Source organism: Oncorhynchus tshawytscha, linkage group LG18, assembly GCF_018296145.1.
Source record: "Oncorhynchus tshawytscha isolate Ot180627B linkage group LG18, Otsh_v2.0, whole genome shotgun sequence".
Taxonomy (NCBI): Eukaryota; Metazoa; Chordata; class Actinopteri; order Salmoniformes; family Salmonidae; genus Oncorhynchus; species Oncorhynchus tshawytscha.
The window spans coordinates 32,401,671-32,420,212 of NC_056446.1; the positions used below are offsets into that span (position 1 = coordinate 32,401,671).

The 18,542-nt window shown below is 45.4% G+C and overlaps 2 protein-coding genes across 2 annotated transcripts in view; both read right to left on the reverse strand.

The window, feature by feature from the left end:
• Nucleotides 1–1,312: 1,312 nt before the first annotated feature.
• On the reverse strand, nucleotides 1,313–5,104 carry LOC112217996 (disks large-associated protein 2-like). Its single transcript, XM_042300954.1, has 3 exons — nucleotides 5,025–5,104; nucleotides 3,810–3,974; nucleotides 1,313–3,580 (listed from the first exon to the last, which is right to left on the reverse strand). Exons 1-3 carry the CDS (start codon nucleotides 5,070–5,072, stop codon nucleotides 3,365–3,367), a joined length of 429 nt encoding a protein of 142 aa, XP_042156888.1. The 5' UTR covers nucleotides 5,073–5,104; the 3' UTR covers nucleotides 1,313–3,364.
• A 274-nt stretch (nucleotides 5,105–5,378) lies between these two features.
• The window catches only part of LOC112217997 (disks large-associated protein 2), a 92,936-nt gene continuing 79,772 nt past the window's right edge, over nucleotides 5,379–18,542 (reverse strand). Inside the window, exons 6-8 of the mRNA XM_042300528.1 lie at nucleotides 8,415–8,788; nucleotides 6,152–6,237; nucleotides 5,379–5,853 (exon numbers count right to left, since the gene is read on the reverse strand). Coding sequence (XP_042156462.1) covers nucleotides 5,379–5,853; nucleotides 6,152–6,237; nucleotides 8,415–8,788 — 935 coding nt within the window. The remainder of the gene's footprint in view (nucleotides 5,854–6,151; nucleotides 6,238–8,414; nucleotides 8,789–18,542) is intronic.

Genomic DNA, 18,542 nt, shown 5'->3' on the forward strand with positions numbered 1-18,542 from the left:
TATGTGGGTGTGATAGATTACATGATTTATCATTACAATCAATCGTACTTGACACCAGAGGCTTGAATGCCAGAATGTCATTATGGGGCTAAACACATAACTCAAAGTGGACTATAGAATAACGTAATAGTCCTATTCAGTAGAAAATATTCCACATCTGTCCTTGCAAATAAACTGCAACAATAGCAAGTGAGCATCATGAACTACATTTCCCTTGGAAATACAAACATGAATAGTACATATAAGGTGCAAAAATGCATTGTATCATATAGTACATTTTTTTCTTCCAGAAATTAGAAACATTTGTTTCCTTTAAATGATTTACAATAGTGTTGCAATGGAAACATGTATCAGAGGAATAAATGTACTGTACCACCCATATCATAAGCATGTTTCAGCCTTACATCAATGCCATTATCAGAAGTGAAAATGCATCAATGCAGCCCTAATGTAATACTGCATGTATTTTTCACATCCCATTTCTCAGCAACATTAGTCAGTGGCTGAGGCAGCTAGCCTGGTAACATTAGTCAGCGGCTGAGGCAGCTAGCCTGGTAACATTAGTCAGCGGCTGAGGCAGCTAGCCTGGTAACATTAGTCAGTGGCTGAGGCAGCTAGCCTGGTAACATTAGTCAGCGGATGAGGCAGCTATCCTGGTAACATTAGTCAGTGGCTGAGGCAGCTAGCCTGGTAACATTAGTCAGTGGCTGAGGCAGCTAGCCTGGTAAAAAGTGGTGTGACGCTAGTCAGTGCCTGCAGAGGCTAGCCGGGTAAAAAGTGGTCTGACGTTAGTCAGTGCCTGCAGAGGCTAGCCGGGTAGTGGGGTGACGTTAGTCAGCGGCTGCAGTAGCTAGCCTGGTAGTGGGGTGACGTTAGTCAGTGGCTGCAGTAGCTAGCCTGGTAACATTTGTCAGTGGCTGCGGTAGCTAGCCTGGTATAAAGTGGTGTGATATTAGTCAGTGGCTGCAGTAGCTAGGCTGGTAGTGGGGTGACGTTAGTCAGTGGCTGCAGTAGCTAGCCTGGTAGTGGGGTGACGTTAGTCAGTGGCTGCAGTAGCTAGCCTGGTAATATTTGTCAGTGGCTGCAGTAGCTAGCCTGGTATCAAGTGGTGTGATGTTAGTCAGTGGCTGCAGATAGTCTGGTAGTGGGGTGACGTTAGTCAGGGGCTGCAGTAGCTAGCCTGGTAATATTTGTCAGCTGCAGTAGCCCTGGTAATGGTGTGATGTTTCAGTGGCTGCAGATAGTCTGGTAGTGGGGTGACGTTAGTAGCTGCAGTAGCCTGGTATAAAGTGCCTGGTATAAAGTGGTGATGTTAGTCAGTGGCTGCAGTAGCTAGCCTGGTATAAAGTGGGGTGATGTTAGTCAGTGGCTGCAGATAGTCTGGTAGTGGGGTGACCTTAGTCAGGGGCTGCAGTAGCTAGCCTGGTATAAAGTGGTGTGATGTTAGTCAGTGGCTGCAGTAGCTAGCCTGGTAATATTTGTCCGTGGCTGCAGTAGCTAGCCTGGTATAAAGTGGTGTGATGTTAGTCAGTGGCTGCAGTAGCTAGCCTGGTATAAAGTGGGGTGATGTTAGTCAGTGGCTGCAGTAGCTAGCCTGGTCTAAAGTGGTGTGATGTTAGTTAGTGGCTGCAGATAGTCTGGTAGTGGGGTGACGTTAGTCAGGGGCTGCAGTAGCTAGCCTGGTATAAAGTGGTGTGATGTTAGTCAGTGGCTGCAGTAGCTAGCCTGGTAAAAAGTGGGGTGACGTTAGTCAGGGGCTGCAGTAGCTAGCCTGGTATAAAGTGGTGTGATGTTAGTCAGTGGCTGCAGTAGCTAGCCTGGTATAAAGTGGTGTGATGTTAGTCAGGGGCTGCAGTAGCTAGCCTGGTAAAAAGTGGGGTGATGTTAGTCAGGGGCTGCAGTAGCTAGCCTGGTAACATTTGTCAGTGGCTGCAGTAGCTAGCCTGGTAACATTTTGTCAGTGGCTGCAGTAGCTAGCCTGGTATCAAGTGGTGTGATGTTAGTCAGTGGCTGCAGATAGTCTGGTAGTGGGGTGACGTCAGTCAGGGGCTGCAGTAGCTAGCCTGGTATAAAGTGGTGTGATGTTAGTCAGTGGCTGTAGTAGCTAGCCTGGTATAAAGTGGGGTGACGTTAGTCAGGGGCTGCAGTAGCTAGCCTGGTAGTGGGGTGACGTTAGTCAGGGGCTGCAGTAGCTAGCCTGGTAGTGGGGTGACGTTAGTCAGTGGCTGCAGTAGCTAGCCTGGTAGTGGGGTGACGTTAGTCAGTGGCTGCAGTAGCTAGCCTGGTAATATTTGTCAGTGGCTGCAGTAGCTAGCCTGGTATCAAGTGGTGTGATGTTAGTCAGTGGCTGCAGATAGCCTGGTAGTGGGGTGACGTCAGTCAGGGGCTGCAGTAGCTAGCCTGGTATAAAGTGGTGTGATGTTAGTCAGTGGCTGCAGTAGCTAGCCTGGTATAAAGTGGGGTGATGTTAGTCAGTGGCTGCAGTAGCTAGCCTGGTATAAAGTGGGGTGACGTTAGTCAGGGGCTGCAGTAGCTAGCCTGGTAAAAAGTTGTGTGAGTACGTCCCTAGAATAACAAAATAATTACTATACCCACCCAGCATGCTGTGCGAGTGCAACCATTTAAGATATGATGACTTCTCTGTCTTTACCATAGAAATAGAATAGACTTAGATTAGAATTCTATGTCTATGGTGTTTACCTGCAAGACTGAGGTATTTCAATAGCAGGTGTTGATCAATCACATATACCCCCCCCCCACTTATGCTGTCAACCCACCAACATGGGGAGAGATTTTCAGACATCTGTCTTGACAGTGAGTCATCACCACCTCTGTGCTACCACTGGGATGCAGTAGTCTCCACACAGGGTGTTTTAGCCCAAGACCACTGTTGCTGGTGAGATTCTCCATAAAAAAGTTGCACTTTGTGATTCCCTTTGAACACTGTGGAAAAATACTGACATCCCCCTTAACTTTACCCAGAGGCTTATAATAATACATGATGGCAATGCAAAAGCTCTTAGGGGGAAGTACATTTCCAACAACAACATTTGTTACAGTATAGAAAATAATTGATTTGCTTGTATTTACCCAAATATAATTGTGATGGTGGATCAGTTCGGTTAAAGGGGAGGGTGTACTAGCAGCTCATTGTAGTGGAGTGGGGAATATTCCCTCCATCTTAAAGGGGAGAGGACACCAGAACAGGTGGAGAAAAAACAGTGTGGAGTGAGAGACATTTGCACAGATAAGAAGGAGAGAGGAAGGGGTCTGGGTTACACCCACTGGCTGGGGCTGAGGTATGGGGGCGGATATGGGCAAAACAGGGGTAGGGCTGGGCTAGGGGGGGGTAAATCCTTGAACCTCAAAGACGGGTCTGGGCCTCGGGGATGTAGATCTCGATGCTGTCCGCCCGCTCCGTGGCTGAGTTCTGTCTGAAGGAAGCCGCCCGCTTGGCAGCCAGAAGACGGCGCCGGGCCTCCTGACGCTGGCGGTCCTGCAGGTCCAGAGAGCGCTCCCGCACCACGCCGCCACGCCCCTTCGGAGGTCTCTTTTGCAGCGGGGGAGGCCACTTCCTCTCCTTCACATGAGAGAGAGAGAGAGAGAAGAGACAAAGAGAGAGAAATAAAGAGAAGAGACAAAGTGAGAGAGAGAGAGGTGACAAAGAGATTTGAGCCATGTGATTTTCTCAGAGTAGGGGCAGGATAAAACAAAGAAACAATGTATGCATTGACCAGTACCATTAGACAACACACCAACACAGACTACTTTGCTAGCTGTGAAAAACTGTAACAACTCTGTTGATATACCTGTAATGGTGTCTTCTTCTCTGGGGTCTCCACGAGCCTCCACTCATTGCTCTTGATCTGCTGCAGTTCATTAAATTTAGCAGTGACGTCGTCAATTGAGAGCTGCAGCAAGTCCCAGAATCCGGCCAGGTCCTGAGAGGTGGGGCGGGGCATGGCACTGGGGTCCTGGGGGGTGGAGGGTGGCGGGGAGGAGGTGAGCGGGAGGGAACACATTAGATATAGTTATCAACATCTCAGTGACCATGAGAATGTGTTTGTTTGATTTCATGAAACATATACACAATATAGTTGTTATCTGGTATAGTCATAACTGTTACAGACTATAGTGGCAACTTTTAAATGCTTCTGTTACATAAACAGCTGTTGAATCATCCAACACCTGTAAATAGTACTGTACACGGTCCAACCACTAGGTGTCCTGCAATCTTACGGTACACGGTCCAACCACTAGGTGTCCTGCAATCTTACGGTACACGGTCCAACCACTAGGTGTCCTGCAAACCTTACTTGAACATTGTTCAACCAGTAGGTGTCCTGCAAGTCATAACTTCTCAAGCCCTGTACTGTTGGTTAGTCATCACTTCTCAAGCCCTGTACTGTTGGTAAGTCATCACATCTCAAGCCCTGTACTGTTGTTTAGTCATCACTTCTCAAGCCCTGTACTGTTGGTTAGTCATCACTTCTCAAGCCCTGTACTGTTGGTTAGTCATCACTTCTCAAACCCTGTACTGTTGGTTAGTCATCACTTCTCAAGCCCTGTACTGTTGGTTAGTCATCACTTCTCAAGCCCTGTACTGTTGGTTAGTCATCACTTCTCAAGCCCTGTACTGTTGGTTAGTCATCACTTCTCAAGCCCTGTACTGTTGGTTAGTCATCACTTCTCAAGCCCTGTACTGTTGGTTAGTCATCACTTCTCAAACCCTGTACTGTTGGTTAGTCATCACTTCTCAAGCCCTGTACTGTTGGTTAGTCATCACTTCTCAAGCCCTGTACTGTTGGTTAGTCATCACTTCTCAAGCCCTGTACTGTTGGTTAGTCATCACTTCTCAAGCCCTGTACTGTTGGTTAGTCATCACTTCTCAAGCCCTGTACTGTTGGTTAGTCATCACTTCTCAAGCCCTGTACTGTTGGTAAGTCATCAACAGTGAGAATGTAAGACATAAGGGGTATTTTGAAGACACATACTTGTTCCATTATGGTGTTATAGATACTCACCAGGTTCTGTTGACACAGCCAGTAGAACTGCTGGAATTTTTGAGACATGAGGAGTTGTGCACTGCCCACCGCACTCCGGATTTTCCCTAGGACTGGAGGACACACACACACCACACACACACACCACACACAGAGGGAAAGATCACGCACAGTGTAATCCTCATTGACAGCTCACAGAGTGTTATCTCACTCAAATCTGTCCACTGCCTCAACCGTCAAAAAAATAGACCGGTATTTATTAGCGGTGGTAATAACAATGCTTGTCGGTTGTATATTACATTTCCATCTACAAACAGGACTTTGCCCATTTCATTCTAAAATGGTGATCAGTGAATGTATTTAAAATCTAAAGCATTAGAATGTGAACAGCCCCTGCCATATGCATCTAAGGTGCAGCGTCAGACACTCACTCTCCTCCAACAGGTCATGCTCCTCCGCCTCCCTCTCCATGTCTTTACACCATCCCTCCATCCTCTTAGTTTCATTATGGAGGAGCTGCATGAACCAGCTGCCGTCCCTGCGGAGGGGGGACACTCGGCCCGTCTCAGCCCCCTCCAGAGAGGGCTCTGTCAGCCACGACTCGGGCTGCGGACTGGGAGGACCGCTGGAGGAACGCTGGTAGTCCTCCCGGTAGCTGAAGAGGCCCTGGGTGCGGACGGTGCGGACGGCCCCGTACTGGGTGGGTGTACTGGGCTCCGAGTGGCCCCCGCGGAAGCCTAAGCCCCCTCCAAACTGCAGGCCCTTGTCCTCCATGGTGGGGAAGCCCTCTAGTTCCATGTCAGCTTGTACGGCCGTCGTCACACTGTTGGAGCGCTTGAACCTGCCATGCCTGAGGGAGCGCAGACACATGCAGACACACACACACTCGTATATGTATACAGACAATAATAAAGAGATTAGATGAACAATATATGGATCCAAAGAGAGAGAAAACATCAATATAACCCATTCACAGATACAGTATGTACAAAAAAAGCATATTGCATAATAACTTTCACAAAATCAATAAATATTTAGTTAGTGCAATCAGGATCCAGAGGGACATTATTGACTGCTGCTGTAAAGGGTCAGAGGCCAAATTATGCAACGGTTGTATTTCCAGTTTCCACTTCCTGTGTGCCACATACCGTTTGTTATCCTCCACCTGTGTGCCAACAGAATGGTACTGAGGAAGACATTTACCCTCCGACTCTGAGTCCGTCGCCGTCTCCACCTGGAAAACAACAACGTGAACATAAACAATAACACTGGTCACATGTCATAATGAACTTCTTGACAACAGTATCATGGGGGAACTATTTTACCAATGGACTTTACTAGAAAATCAATGAGGCTGCTTAGTGGCATAAATCATAAAGAGGGTAGTAATCTGTAGTGATCTATACTAGAAACTGTATACAGGGAGAGGGATAGAGACAGAGGGGAGCGAGAGAGAGAGAGAAAGGACACACACAGAGAGATAGAGAGGGATAGAGACAGAGGGGAGCGAGAGAGAGAGAGAAAGGACACACACAGAGAGATAGAGAGGGATAGACAGAGGGGAGCGAGAGAGAGAGAGAAAGGACACACACAGAGAAATAGAGAGGGATAGAGACAGAGGGGAGTGAGAGAGAGAGAAAGGACACAGAGAGATAGAGAGGGATAGAGACAGAGGGGAGCGAGAGAGAGAGAGAAAGGACACACACAGAGAGATAGAGAGGGATAGAGACAGAGGGGAGCGAGAGAGAGAGAAAAAGGACACACACAGAGAGATAGAGAGGGATAGAGACAGAGGAGAGCGAGAGAGAGAGAGAAAGGACACACACAGAGAGATAGAGAGGGATAGAGACAGGGGAGCGAGAGAGAGAGAAAAAGGACACAGAGAAATAGAGAGGGATAGAGACAGAGGGGAGCGAGAGAGAGAGAGAAAGGACACACAGAGAGATAGAGAGGGGAGAATAGAGTGGAAAAAAGAGTCAGAGAGAGTCAGAAACAGAGAGAGAGTCAGAAACTGAGTGAGAGAGTCAGAAACTGAGAGGGAGAGTCAGAAACAGAGCGAGAGAGAGAGAGAGAGTCAGAAACTGAGAGAGAGAGAGAGTCAGAAACAAAGAGAGAGAGAGAGAGAGACGGTGAGAGAGAGGGAGAGAGAGAGTCAGAAACAGAGAGAGAGAGAGAGTCAGAAACAGAGAGAGAGAGAGAGAGAGAGAGAGAGAGAGAGAGAGAGAGAGAGAGAGAGAGAGAGAGAGAGAGAGTCAGAAACAGAGAGAGGGAGAGAGAGAGAGAGAGAGAGAGAGAGATCAGAAACAGAGAGAGAGAGAGAGAGAGAGAGTCAGAAACAGAGAGAGAGGAGTGAGAGGGGTGAGAGGGAGAGAGAGAGAGTGTGTGAGAGAGAGAGACAGAGAGAGGGTGAGAGAGAGAGAGAGAGAGAGAGAGAGGGAGGGAGAGTCAGAGAGAGAGAGTCAAAGAGAGAAGGAGAGAGGGAGAGCAAGTGAGAAAGCGAGAGAGAGAGAGAGCGAGGATCTGCATCAAGTGATGCCAGAGTGTTTGTCCTGAGAGCCTTTGATCCTGATCAGATGACTGTGTCTCCCTGAGAGGGATGGCTTTTATAGGCCTGTCCCTCTCTTTCTATGGCTCAGTTTACGAGCTCACACACTCGTCTATATTGTCATGTCAACAGCATAGACCCAGTACTTCAAAATAATGACATCAAAAAAGTTGAGTGTGGAATAAAATGTCAACGAGTACTTCAGAGTAAATAACAAATTGTACAAGATATGGTAACAGATACAATAAATATGGTGCTGGCACTGAAGGTTATGATGGGGATGTTGATGATATTGGTGATGATGATGATGGCGATGATGCATTGTTTTTTATCTATCCCCTGAGAGACTGCATTGCAAAAGAAACAGAATGTTGGCTTGAGTGCAATTAAGTGTCTAAATGACTACAGTAATGCTATATGACGCGCTTAATGACATTTAAGAGGAGATGAAAACGTCACAGCAGCAGGCATCCAGAAATGACATTTGTTGCCAATGTAAAATAGATAATATGATAAAGTTGAATTCCACTGATAAATAGAAATCTACAACAGTTTCCTCTGATGTTATTCTACTCTATTCGTCATCATAGGTGGTTTGTGTTTGTGCTTGTGTGTGTGTGTGTGTGTGTGTGTGTGCTTGTGTGTGTGTGTGTGTGCTGTGTGTGTGTGTGTGTGTGTGTGTGTGGTTGTGTGTGTGGTTGTGTGTGTGTGTGTGTGTGTGGTTGTGTGTGTGTGTGTGTGTGTGTGTGGTGTGTGTGTGTGTGTGGTTGTGTGTGCGTGTGTGGTTGTGTGTGTGTGTGTGTGTGTGGTTGTGTGCGTGTGTGTGTGTGTGTGTGTGGTTGTGTGTGTGTGTGTGCTGGTTTTACCTGTATCCCTATGGAGGAACGTGGCGTTTTGAGGTATTCCTCAGCCTTGGACACCAACACCGCCTTGTCACACGTCTGCACCGAGCTGTGGCTGCCCGAGGAGGCGTGCCGCTTGCTCCCTGCCGTCTCCATGGCCAGCGTCACCACATTGGCGCTGTCCAGGCTGTCGGTGGAGTTGTAGAGGGTTCGACCCGAGCCGCCCAGACAGTCCGGCGCCCACAGTACACTCCCCCGCGGGTCCCTCCCCTCGTGGTAGGCGTCCTGAGTGGAGTCTGTGCTGCTCTGAGCCGTCACTGAGATGAGGGGCTTGGAGGTGGAGCGAGGTGGTGCCGGCGGGGGAGTCTTCGACATATAGCTAGGCATGTGCGTCACCACTGGAGAGCAAGTAGGGGGAGAGATAGATGAAGAGGAGTTACTCTAAAACAGGTTTGAAAGGGAGAGAATGGAGGATAATCATTTAATAAATGAAGATGGGGTGAGAGTGAGTGATGAAACCGAAGGGCGGAGTGATGGGGGGACAGTGGTGGAAAAAGTAGTAAAAAGTCCAAGTAAAGATACCTTGAGTAAAAAGAAAGATACCTTGAGTAAAAAGAAAGATACCTTGAGTAAAAAGAAAGATACCTTGAGTAAAAAGAAAGATACCTTGAGTAAAAAGAAAGATACCTTGAGTAAAAAGAAACATACCGTAATAAAAAATGACTCAAGTAAAAGTGAAAGTCACCCAGTAAAATCCTACTTGAGTAAAAGTCTAAAAGTATTTGGTTTTAAATATATATATATATATATATATATATATATATATATATATATATATATATATAAAAGTATCAAAAGTTAATGAAATTGCTAAAATGTACTTAAGTATCAAAAGTAAATTTAAAAATGTAAACCATTTCAAATTCCTTATATTAAGCAAACCAGACAGCACAATTTTCTTTTTTTTTATTGATGGTTAGCCAGGGGCACACTCCAACCCTCAGACATAATTTACAAACCAAGCATTTCTGTTTATTGAGTCCTTCAGATCAGAGGCAGTAGGGTTGACCAGGGATGTTCTCCTGATAAGTGTGTGAATTGGACCCTTTTCCTGTCAAATGTAACGAGTACTTTTGGTTGTCAGGGAAAATGTATGGAGTAAAAAGTATATTATTTTCTTTAGGAATGTAGTGAAGTAAAAGTAAAAGTTCTCAAAAGTATAATAGTAAAGTAAAGCACAGATACCCCAAAAATGACTGAAGTAGTACTTTAAAGTATTTTTACTTAAGTACTTTACACAACTGTGAGAGGATTATGTAAAATGCATCATAAGGAGACTTTAGGACACTTTTTTTTTTACTGCCACAGAGATGACTCAACACGGACTCCTCTTCCTGGTTAAATTAATAAGCCCAGTGTTTACAGACTATAACTCCTTCTGGGCAGTGAAGGATAATGAGAGGAACCCTTCTTCCTGGTTAAATTAATAAGCCCAGTGTTTACAGACTATAACTCCTTCTGGGCAGTGAAGGATAATGAGAGGAACCCTTCTTCCTGGTTAATAAGCCCAGTTTTATCAGGCTAAGGCTCCTTCTGGGCAGTGAAGGATAATGAGAGGAACCCTTCTTCCTGGTTAATAAGCCCAGTTTTAACAGGCTAAGGCTCCTTCTGGGCAGTGAAGGATAATGAGAGGAACCCTTCTTCCTGGTTAATAAGCCCAGTTTTAACAGGCTAAGGCTCCTTCTGGGCAGTGGATGATTTTGAGAGGAACCCTTCTTCCTGGTTAATAAGCCCAGTTTTAACAGGCTAAGGCTCCTTCTGGGCAGTGAAGGATAATGAGAGGAACCCTTCTTCCTGGTTAATAAGCCCAGTTTTAACAGGCTATGGCTCCTTCTGGGCAGTGAAGGATAATGAGAGGAACCCTTCTTCCTGGTTAATAATCCCAGTTTTAACAGGCTAAGGCTCCTTCTGGGCAGTGAAGGATAATGAGAGGAACCCTTCTTCCTGGTTAATAAGCCCAGTTTTAACAGGCTAAGGCTCCTTCTGGGCAGTGAAGGATAATGAGAGGAACCCTTCTTCCTGGTTAATAAGCCCAGTTTTAACAGGCTAAGGCTCCTTCTGGGCAGTGAAGGATAATGAGAGGAACCCTTCTTCCTGGTTAATAAGCCCAGTTTTAACAGGCTAAGGCTCCTTCTGGGCAGTGAAGGATAATGAGAGGAACCCTTCTTCCTGGTTAATAAGCCCAGTTTTAACAGGCTAAGGCTCCTTCTGGGCAGTGAAGGATAATGAGAGGAACCCTTCTTCCTGGTTAATAAGCCCAGTTTTAACAGGCTAAGGCTCCTTCTGGGCAGTGAAGGATAATGAGAGGAACCCTTCTTCCTGGTTAATAAGCCCAGTTTTAACAGGCTAAGGCTCCTTCTGGGCAGTGAAGGATAATGAGAGGAACCCTTCTTCCTGGTTAATAAGCCCAGTTTTAACAGGCTAAGGCTCCTTCTGGGCAGTGAAGGATAATGAGAGGAACCCTTCTTCCTGGTTAATAAGCCCAGTTTTAACAGGCTAAGGCTCCTTCTGGGCAGTGAAGGATAATGAGAGGAACCCTTCTTCCTGGTTAATAAGCCCAGTTTTAACAGGCTAAGGCTCCTTCTGGGCAGTGAAGGATAATGAGAGGAACCCTTCTTCCTGGTTAATAAGCCCAGTTTTAACAGGCTAAGGCTCCTTCTGGGCAGTGAAGGATAATGAGAGGAACCCTTCTTCCTGGTTAATAAGCCCAGTTTTAACAGGCTATGGCTCCTTCTGGGCAGTGAAGGATAATGAGAGGAACCCTTCTTCCTGGTTAATAAGCCCAGTTTTAACAGGCTAAGGCTCCTTCTGGGCAGTGAAGGATAATGAGAGGAACCCTTCTTCCTGGTTAATAAGCCCAGTTTTAACAGGCTATGGCTCCTTCTGGGCAGTGAAGGATAATGAGAGGAACCCTTCTTCCTGGTTAATAAGCCCAGTTTTAACAGGCTATGGCTCCTTCTGGGCAGTGAAGGATAATGAGAGGAACCCTTCTTCCTGGTTAATAAGCCCAGTTTTAACAGGCTAAGGCTCCTTCTGGGCAGTGAAGGATAATGAGAGGAACCCTTCCTCCTGGTTAATAAGCCCAGTTTTAACAGGCTAAGGCTCCTTCTGGGCAGTGAAGGATAATGAGAGGAACCCTTCTTCCTGGTTAATAAGCCCAGTTTTAACAGGCTATGGCTCCTTCTGGGCAGTGAAGGATAATGAGAGGAACCCTTCTTTCAAGTGGAAATGCAATCTGGCCCTCATACCGTCATTGCCACCTGATTATTCCCAGCTTCCAATATGCTCATTCATCCCCTGTCCTCTCCTGTTTAACTGTTTCCAAGGTCATTGCTGTAAATGAGAATGTGTTCTCAGTCAACTTACCTAGTAAAATAATGGTTAAATAAAACAATAAACAGCAGAACAGAGCTAGTAGCAAGGAGGTACAGTATGCCTACATCACAGGCTGGGCTCAGACAGGTACCATTGCTTCAATTATATTAAATGCAGTTGCTTGATATTAACTTTTAATTCTGATAGCCTCCTGTTATTGTTTCAAAAATATAGTTATATCAAACAGGCCATGTGAGACAAAGGTGAGCAGATGTTACTACCAGATTCCTTGTGAATTATCATCAGGTCAGTGTAGTCCTGCAGGCAGTGAGGAAATGCATTATCATCTTACTTTGTTGACACCCTGTCACACACTCCAAGAAGAAGTGATTCATCATACATTTACTGACACTGTACATTATCTAGTATCAAAGACACCAAACACCAGTTGCTTGTTTTGTGGAATTCTGCCACCCAGAATACAGTACAATGAATTATGACAGTTAACACTGCTTTATGTGATGAAAGGAACAGCTCATGGGATTATTTGTGCGGGAGTCCCAGATACGGTGTTCATTATTGAGCTCACCGTTTGCAGAGAGGCTGCAGCATGCTGATGGCCCTGAGGATGGTGACATTGTCATACAACATTTCTAAACCGCTATTTTACGAAACTGTTGGATGAGTCACTGAAGGAGAAAGGCTGTGATTCATTGCAGTGATAAAAAGAGACTTCATCACCAATAAGTCGTGTAACTCGGGAACTCAATAGTCACACATGTATTCAGGCATTCATTTATTAATGTGTTCATGCATCAACTGAACCATTCATTCATTCATTAATATTCAATATTGCTTACTGTTGAATAATCTCCCTAATCCTTTCAAGGTCACACACGGCTGCACACATTGCCGGTGACTGGCTGACACATCTTTAACATAATTACACTACTGGTAAAAAAATCAGGGACAACATAAACTAAATCCATTCACAATGTTAACCAGCAGATTGTGTGATAGATCTAATTGGTCATTAGATATGATAAGACTCCACATGAAACAAATCAAACTCTGCATTTTAGATGGATTCCAAAAGGTTGTCGTTTTTTCCGCAAGACTTTGTGGGTGGATAGGAAATTGAGTAGGACGGGTGACACAGTCGTATATGATTCATTTTTAAAATTCTATCCCTGAGCTTTAATGGTGTGCCGCTTCAAAGTCAGACAGGTAGTGTGAAACTGACATCTTAAGCAGCCTCAAATTCAGAGTGGATTTGAATACTCTGTAGAAAACGTACCACACCTGTACCCAACAAGAAATGCCATAATGCATCCTTGCCTCCCTACAGAAAGCAAACAGTGGATTTGAAAACTCTGTAGAAAACGTACAACACCTGTACCCAACAAGAGATGCCATATTGCATCCTTGCCTCCCTACAGAAAGCAAACAGTGAGACAGACACAAACCCTGTGTGCCTGCCGACGTTGCACTGCAACTTGACAAGCAGGAGCCGTGTGAGTCTCTCTGTATTCAGGAGGTGTGTTGTAGCCAACAGCCGATGGGAAAGGCAGGAGAGGTTGGGCTGTAAAACTCCCTTAAAGAAGATGATATGTATATCTGTCGTTGGCCTCTCTTTGCATTGGGTATTTCCCATGTTAAACTCCTACCTTCAGTCACCAGAGAACAATGTTCATCTCCTACCCTCCAAGTCACCAGATAACCATCTTTGACTCCTGCCCTCCAAGTCAACAGAGAACAATGTTAAATCCTACCCTGTCACCAGAAAACCATGTTTAACTCCTACCCTCCATGTCACCAGAACCATGTTTAACTCCTACCCTCCAAGTAACCAGAACCATGTTTAACTCCTACTCTCCAAGTAACCAGAACCATGGTTAACTCCTACTCTCCAAGGAACCAGAACCATGTTTAACTCCTACCCTCCAAGTCACCAGAACCATGTTTAACTCCTACTCTCAATCACCAGAGAACCATGTTTAACTTACCCTCCAAGTCACCAGAACCATGTTTAACTCCTACCCTCCAAGTCACCAGAGAATATGTTTAACTCCTACCCTCCAAGTCACCAGAACCATGTTTAACTCCTACCCTCCAAGTCACCAGAACCATGTTTAACTCCTACCCTCCAAGTCACCAGAACCATGTTTAACTCCTACCCTCCAAGTAACCAGAACCATGTTTAACTCCTACCCTCAGTCACCAGTGAACCATGTTTAACTCCTACCCTCCAAGTCACCAGGAACCATGTTTAACTCCTACCCTCCAGTCACCAGAGAACCATGTTTAACTCCTACCCTCCAAGTCACCAGAGAACCATGTTTAACTCCTACCCTCCAAGTCACCAGAGAACCATGTTTAACTCCTACCCTCCAAGTCACCAGAGAACCATGTTTAACTCCTACCCTCCAAGTCACCAGAACCATGTTTAACTCCTACCCTCCAAGTAACCAGAACCATGTTTAACTCCTACCCTCCAAGTAACCAGAACCATGTTTAACTCCTACCCTCCAAGTCAACCAGAACCATGTTTAACTCCTACCCTCCAAGTAACCAGAACCATGTTTAACTCCTACCCTCCAAGTCACCAGAACCATGTTTAACTCCTACCCTCCAAGTCACCAGAGAACCATGTTTAACTTCTACCCTCCAAGTCACCAGAGAACCATGTTTAACTCCTACTCTCCAAGTCACCAGAACCATGTTTAACTCCTACCCTCCAAGTCACCAGAACCATGTTTAACTCCTACCCTCCAAGTCACCAGAACCATGTTTAACTCCTACCCTCCAAGTCACCAGAGAAGTATGTTTAACTCCTACTCTCAATCACCAGAGAACCATCTTTGCCTTCTACCCTAAAAGTCACCAGCAAACCATGTTTAACTCCTACCCTCAAAGTCACCAGAGAATAATGTTTATTCCTACCCTCAGTCACCAGTGAAACATCTTTGACTCCTACCCTCAGTCACTAGAAAACCATGTTTAACTCCTACTCTCAGTCACCAGAGTACCATCTTTGCCTTCTACCCTCCAAGTAACCAGAACCATGTTTAACTCCTACCCTCAGTCACCAGTGAACCATCTTTGACTCCTACCCTCCAAGTCACCAGGAAAACATGTTTAACTCCTACTCTCAGTCACCAGAGAACCATCTTTGCCTTCTACCCTAAAAGTCACCAGAAAACCATGTTTAACTCCAACCCTCAGTCACCAGAGAACAATGTTTAACTCCTACCCTCCAAGTAACCAGAACCATGTTTAACTCCTACCCTCCAAGACACCAGAACCATGTTTAACTCCTACCCTCCAAGTAACCAGAACCATGTTTAACTTCTACCCTCCAAGTAACCAGAACAATGTTTAACTCCTACCTCCAAGTCCCAGAACCATGTTTAACTCCTACTCTCCAAGTAACCAGAACCATGTTTAACTCCTACCCTCCAAGTAACCAGAACCATGTTTAACTCCTACCCTCCAAGTAACCAGAACAATGTTTAACTCCTACCTCCAAGTAACCAGAACCATGTTTAACTCCTACCCTCCAAGTCACCAGAACCATGTTTAACTCCTACCCTCCAAGTCACCAGAACCATGTTTAACTCCTACCCTCCAAGTAACCAGAACCATGTTTAACTCCTACCCTCCAAGTAACCAGAACCATGTTTAACTCCTACCCTCAGTCACCAGTGAACCATCTTTGACTCCTACCCTCCAAGTCACCAGGAAAACATGTTTAACTCCTACTCTCAGTCACCAGAGAACCATCTTTGCCTTCTACCCTAAAAGTCACCAGAAAACCATGTTTAACTCCTACCCTCAATCACCAGAGAACAATGTTTAACTCCTACCCTCCAAGTAACCAGAACCATGTTTAACTCCTACCCTCCAAGACACCAGAACCATGTTTAACTCCTACCCTCCAAGTCACCAGAGAACCATGTTTTAATCCTACCCTCCAAGTAACCAGAACCATGTTTAACTCCTACCCTCCAAGTAACCAGAACCATGTTTAACTCCTACCCTCCAAGTAACCAGAACCATGTTTAACTCCTACCCTCCAAGTCACCAGAGAACCATGTTTAACTCCTACTCTCCAAGTAACCAGAACCATGTTTAACTCCTACCCTCCAAGTCACCAGAACCATGTTTAACTCCTACCCTCCAAGTAACCAGAACTATGTTTAACTCCTACCCTCCAAGTAACCAGAACCATGTTTAACTCCTACCCTCCAAGTAACCAGAACCATGTTTAACTCCTACCCTCCAAGTCACCAGAACCATGTTTAACTCCTACCCTCCAAGTAACCAGAACCATGTTTAACTCCTACCCTCCAAGTCACCAGAACCATGTTTAACTCCTACCCTCCAAGTCACCAGAGAAGTATGTTTAACTCCTACTCTCAATCACCAGAGAACCATCTTTGCCTCTACCCTAAAAGTCACCAGAAAACCATGTTTAACTCCTACCCTCAATCACCAGAGAACAATGTTTAACTCCTACCCTCCACCAGTAAACATCTTTGAACCATGTTCACCAGAGTAACTTTGCCTACTACCTCCAAGAACCAGAACCATGTTTAACTCCTACCCTCAGTCACCAGTGAACCATCTTTGACTCCTACCCTCCAAGTCACCAGAAAACATGTTTAACTCCTACCTCAGTCACCAGAACCATCTTTGCCTTCTACCCTCCAAGTCACCAGAAAACCATGTTTAACTCCTACCCTCAAGTCACCAGAGAACCATGTTTAACTCCTACCCTCAAGTCACCAGAACCATGTTTAACTCCTACCCTCCAAGTCACCAGAACCATGTTTAACTCCTACCCTCCAAGTAACCAGAACCATGTTTAACTCCTACCCTCCAAGTAACCAGAACCATGTTTAACTCCTACCCTCCAAGTAACCAGAACCATGTTTAACTCCTACCCTCCAAGTAACCAGAACCATGTTTAACTCCTACCCTCCAAGTAACCAGAACCATGTTTAACTCCTACCCTCCAAGTAACCAGAACCATGTTTAACTCCTACCTCCAAGTAACCAGAACCATGTTTAACTCCTACCTCCAAGTAACCAGAACCATGTTTAACTCCTACCCTCCAAGTCACCAGAGAACCATGTTTAACTCCTACCCTCCAAGTCACCAGAGAACCATGTTTAATCCTACCCTCCAAGTAACCAGAACCATGTTTAACTCCTACCCTCCAAGTAACCAGAACCATGTTTAACTCCTACCCTCCAAGTCACCAGAACCATGTTTAACTCCTACCCTCCAAGTCACCAGAAACCATGTTTAACTCCTACCCTCCAAGTCACCAGAACCATGTTTAACTCCTACCCTCCAAGTAACCAGAACCATGTTTAACTCCTACCCTCCAAGTCACCAGAACCATGTTTAACTCCTACCCTCCAAGTCACCAGAGAACCATGTTTAACTCCTACCCTCACCAGAGAACCATCTTTGCCTTCTACCCTAAAAGTCACCAGAAAACCATGTTTAACTCCTACCCTCAGTCACCAGAGAACAATGTTTAACTCCTACCCTCCAAGTAACCAGAACCATGTTTAACTCCTACCCTCCAAGACACCAGAACCATGTTTAACTCCTACCCTCCAAGTAACCAGAACCATGTTTAACTCCTACTCTCCAAGTAACCAGAACCATGTTTAACTCCTACCCTCCAAGTAACCAGAACCATGTTTAACTCCTACCCTCCAAGTAACCAGAACCATGTTTAACTCCTACCCTCCAAGTAACCAGAACCATGTTTAACTCCTACCTCCAAGTAACCAGAACCATGTTTAACTCCTACCCTCCAAGTCACCAGAACCATGTTTAACTCCTACCCTCCAAGTCACCAGAGAACCATGTTTAACTCCTACCCTCCAAGTAACCAGAACCATGTTTAACTCCTACCCTCCAAGTAACCAGAACCATGTTTAACTCCTACCCTCCAAGTAACCAGAACCATGTTTAACTCCTACCCTCCAAGTCACCAGAACCATGTTTAACTCCTACCCTCCAAGTCACCAGAGAAGTATGTTTAACTCCTACTCTCAATCACCAGAGAACCATCTTTGCCTTCTACCCTAAAAGTCACCAGCAAACCATGTTTAACTCCTACCCTCAAAGTCACCAGAGAATAATGTTTATTCCTACCCTCAGTCACCAGTGAAACATCTTTGACTCCTACTCTCAGTCACCAGAGTACCATCTTTGCCTTCTACCCTCCAAGTAACCAGAACCATGTTTAACTCCTACCCTCAGTCACCAGTGAACCATCTTTGACTCCTACCCTCCAAGTCACCAGGAAAACATGTTTAACTCCTACTCTCAGTCACCAGAGAACCATCTTTGCCTTCTACCCTAAAAGTCACCAGAAAACCATGTTTAACTCCTACCCTCAGTCACCAGAGAACAATGTTTAACTCCTACCCTCCAAGTAACCAGAACCATGTTTAACTCCTACCCTCCAAGACACCAGAACCATGTTTAACTCCTACCCTCCAAGTAACCAGAACCATGTTTAACTTCTACCCTCCAAGTAACCAGAACAATGTCTAACTCCTACTCTCCAAGTAACCAGAACCATGTTTAACTCCTACTCTCCAAGTAACCAGAACCATGTTTAACTCCTACCCTCCAAGTAACCAGAACCATGTTTAACTCCTACCCTCCAAGTAACCAGAACAATGTTTAACTCCTACACTCCAAGTAACCAGAACCATGTTTAACTCCTACACTCCAAGTAACCAGAA

What these genes read in the sequence shown, in the direction of transcription:
- LOC112217996 (XM_042300954.1), bottom strand. Translation starts at nt 5,072, where the DNA reads ATGTCTCAAAAATTCCAGCAGTTCTACTGGCTGTGTCAACAGAACCTG. An exon ending in GGCTGTGTCAACAGAACCTG is followed by an intron (nt 3,975 to 5,024) that starts GTGAGTATCTAT and finishes TCCACCCCCCAG; the next exon opens with GACCCCAGTGCCATGCCCCG. An exon ending in AGAAGAAGACACCATTACAG is followed by an intron (nt 3,581 to 3,809) that starts GTATATCAACAG and finishes TCTCATGTGAAG; the next exon opens with GAGAGGAAGTGGCCTCCCCC.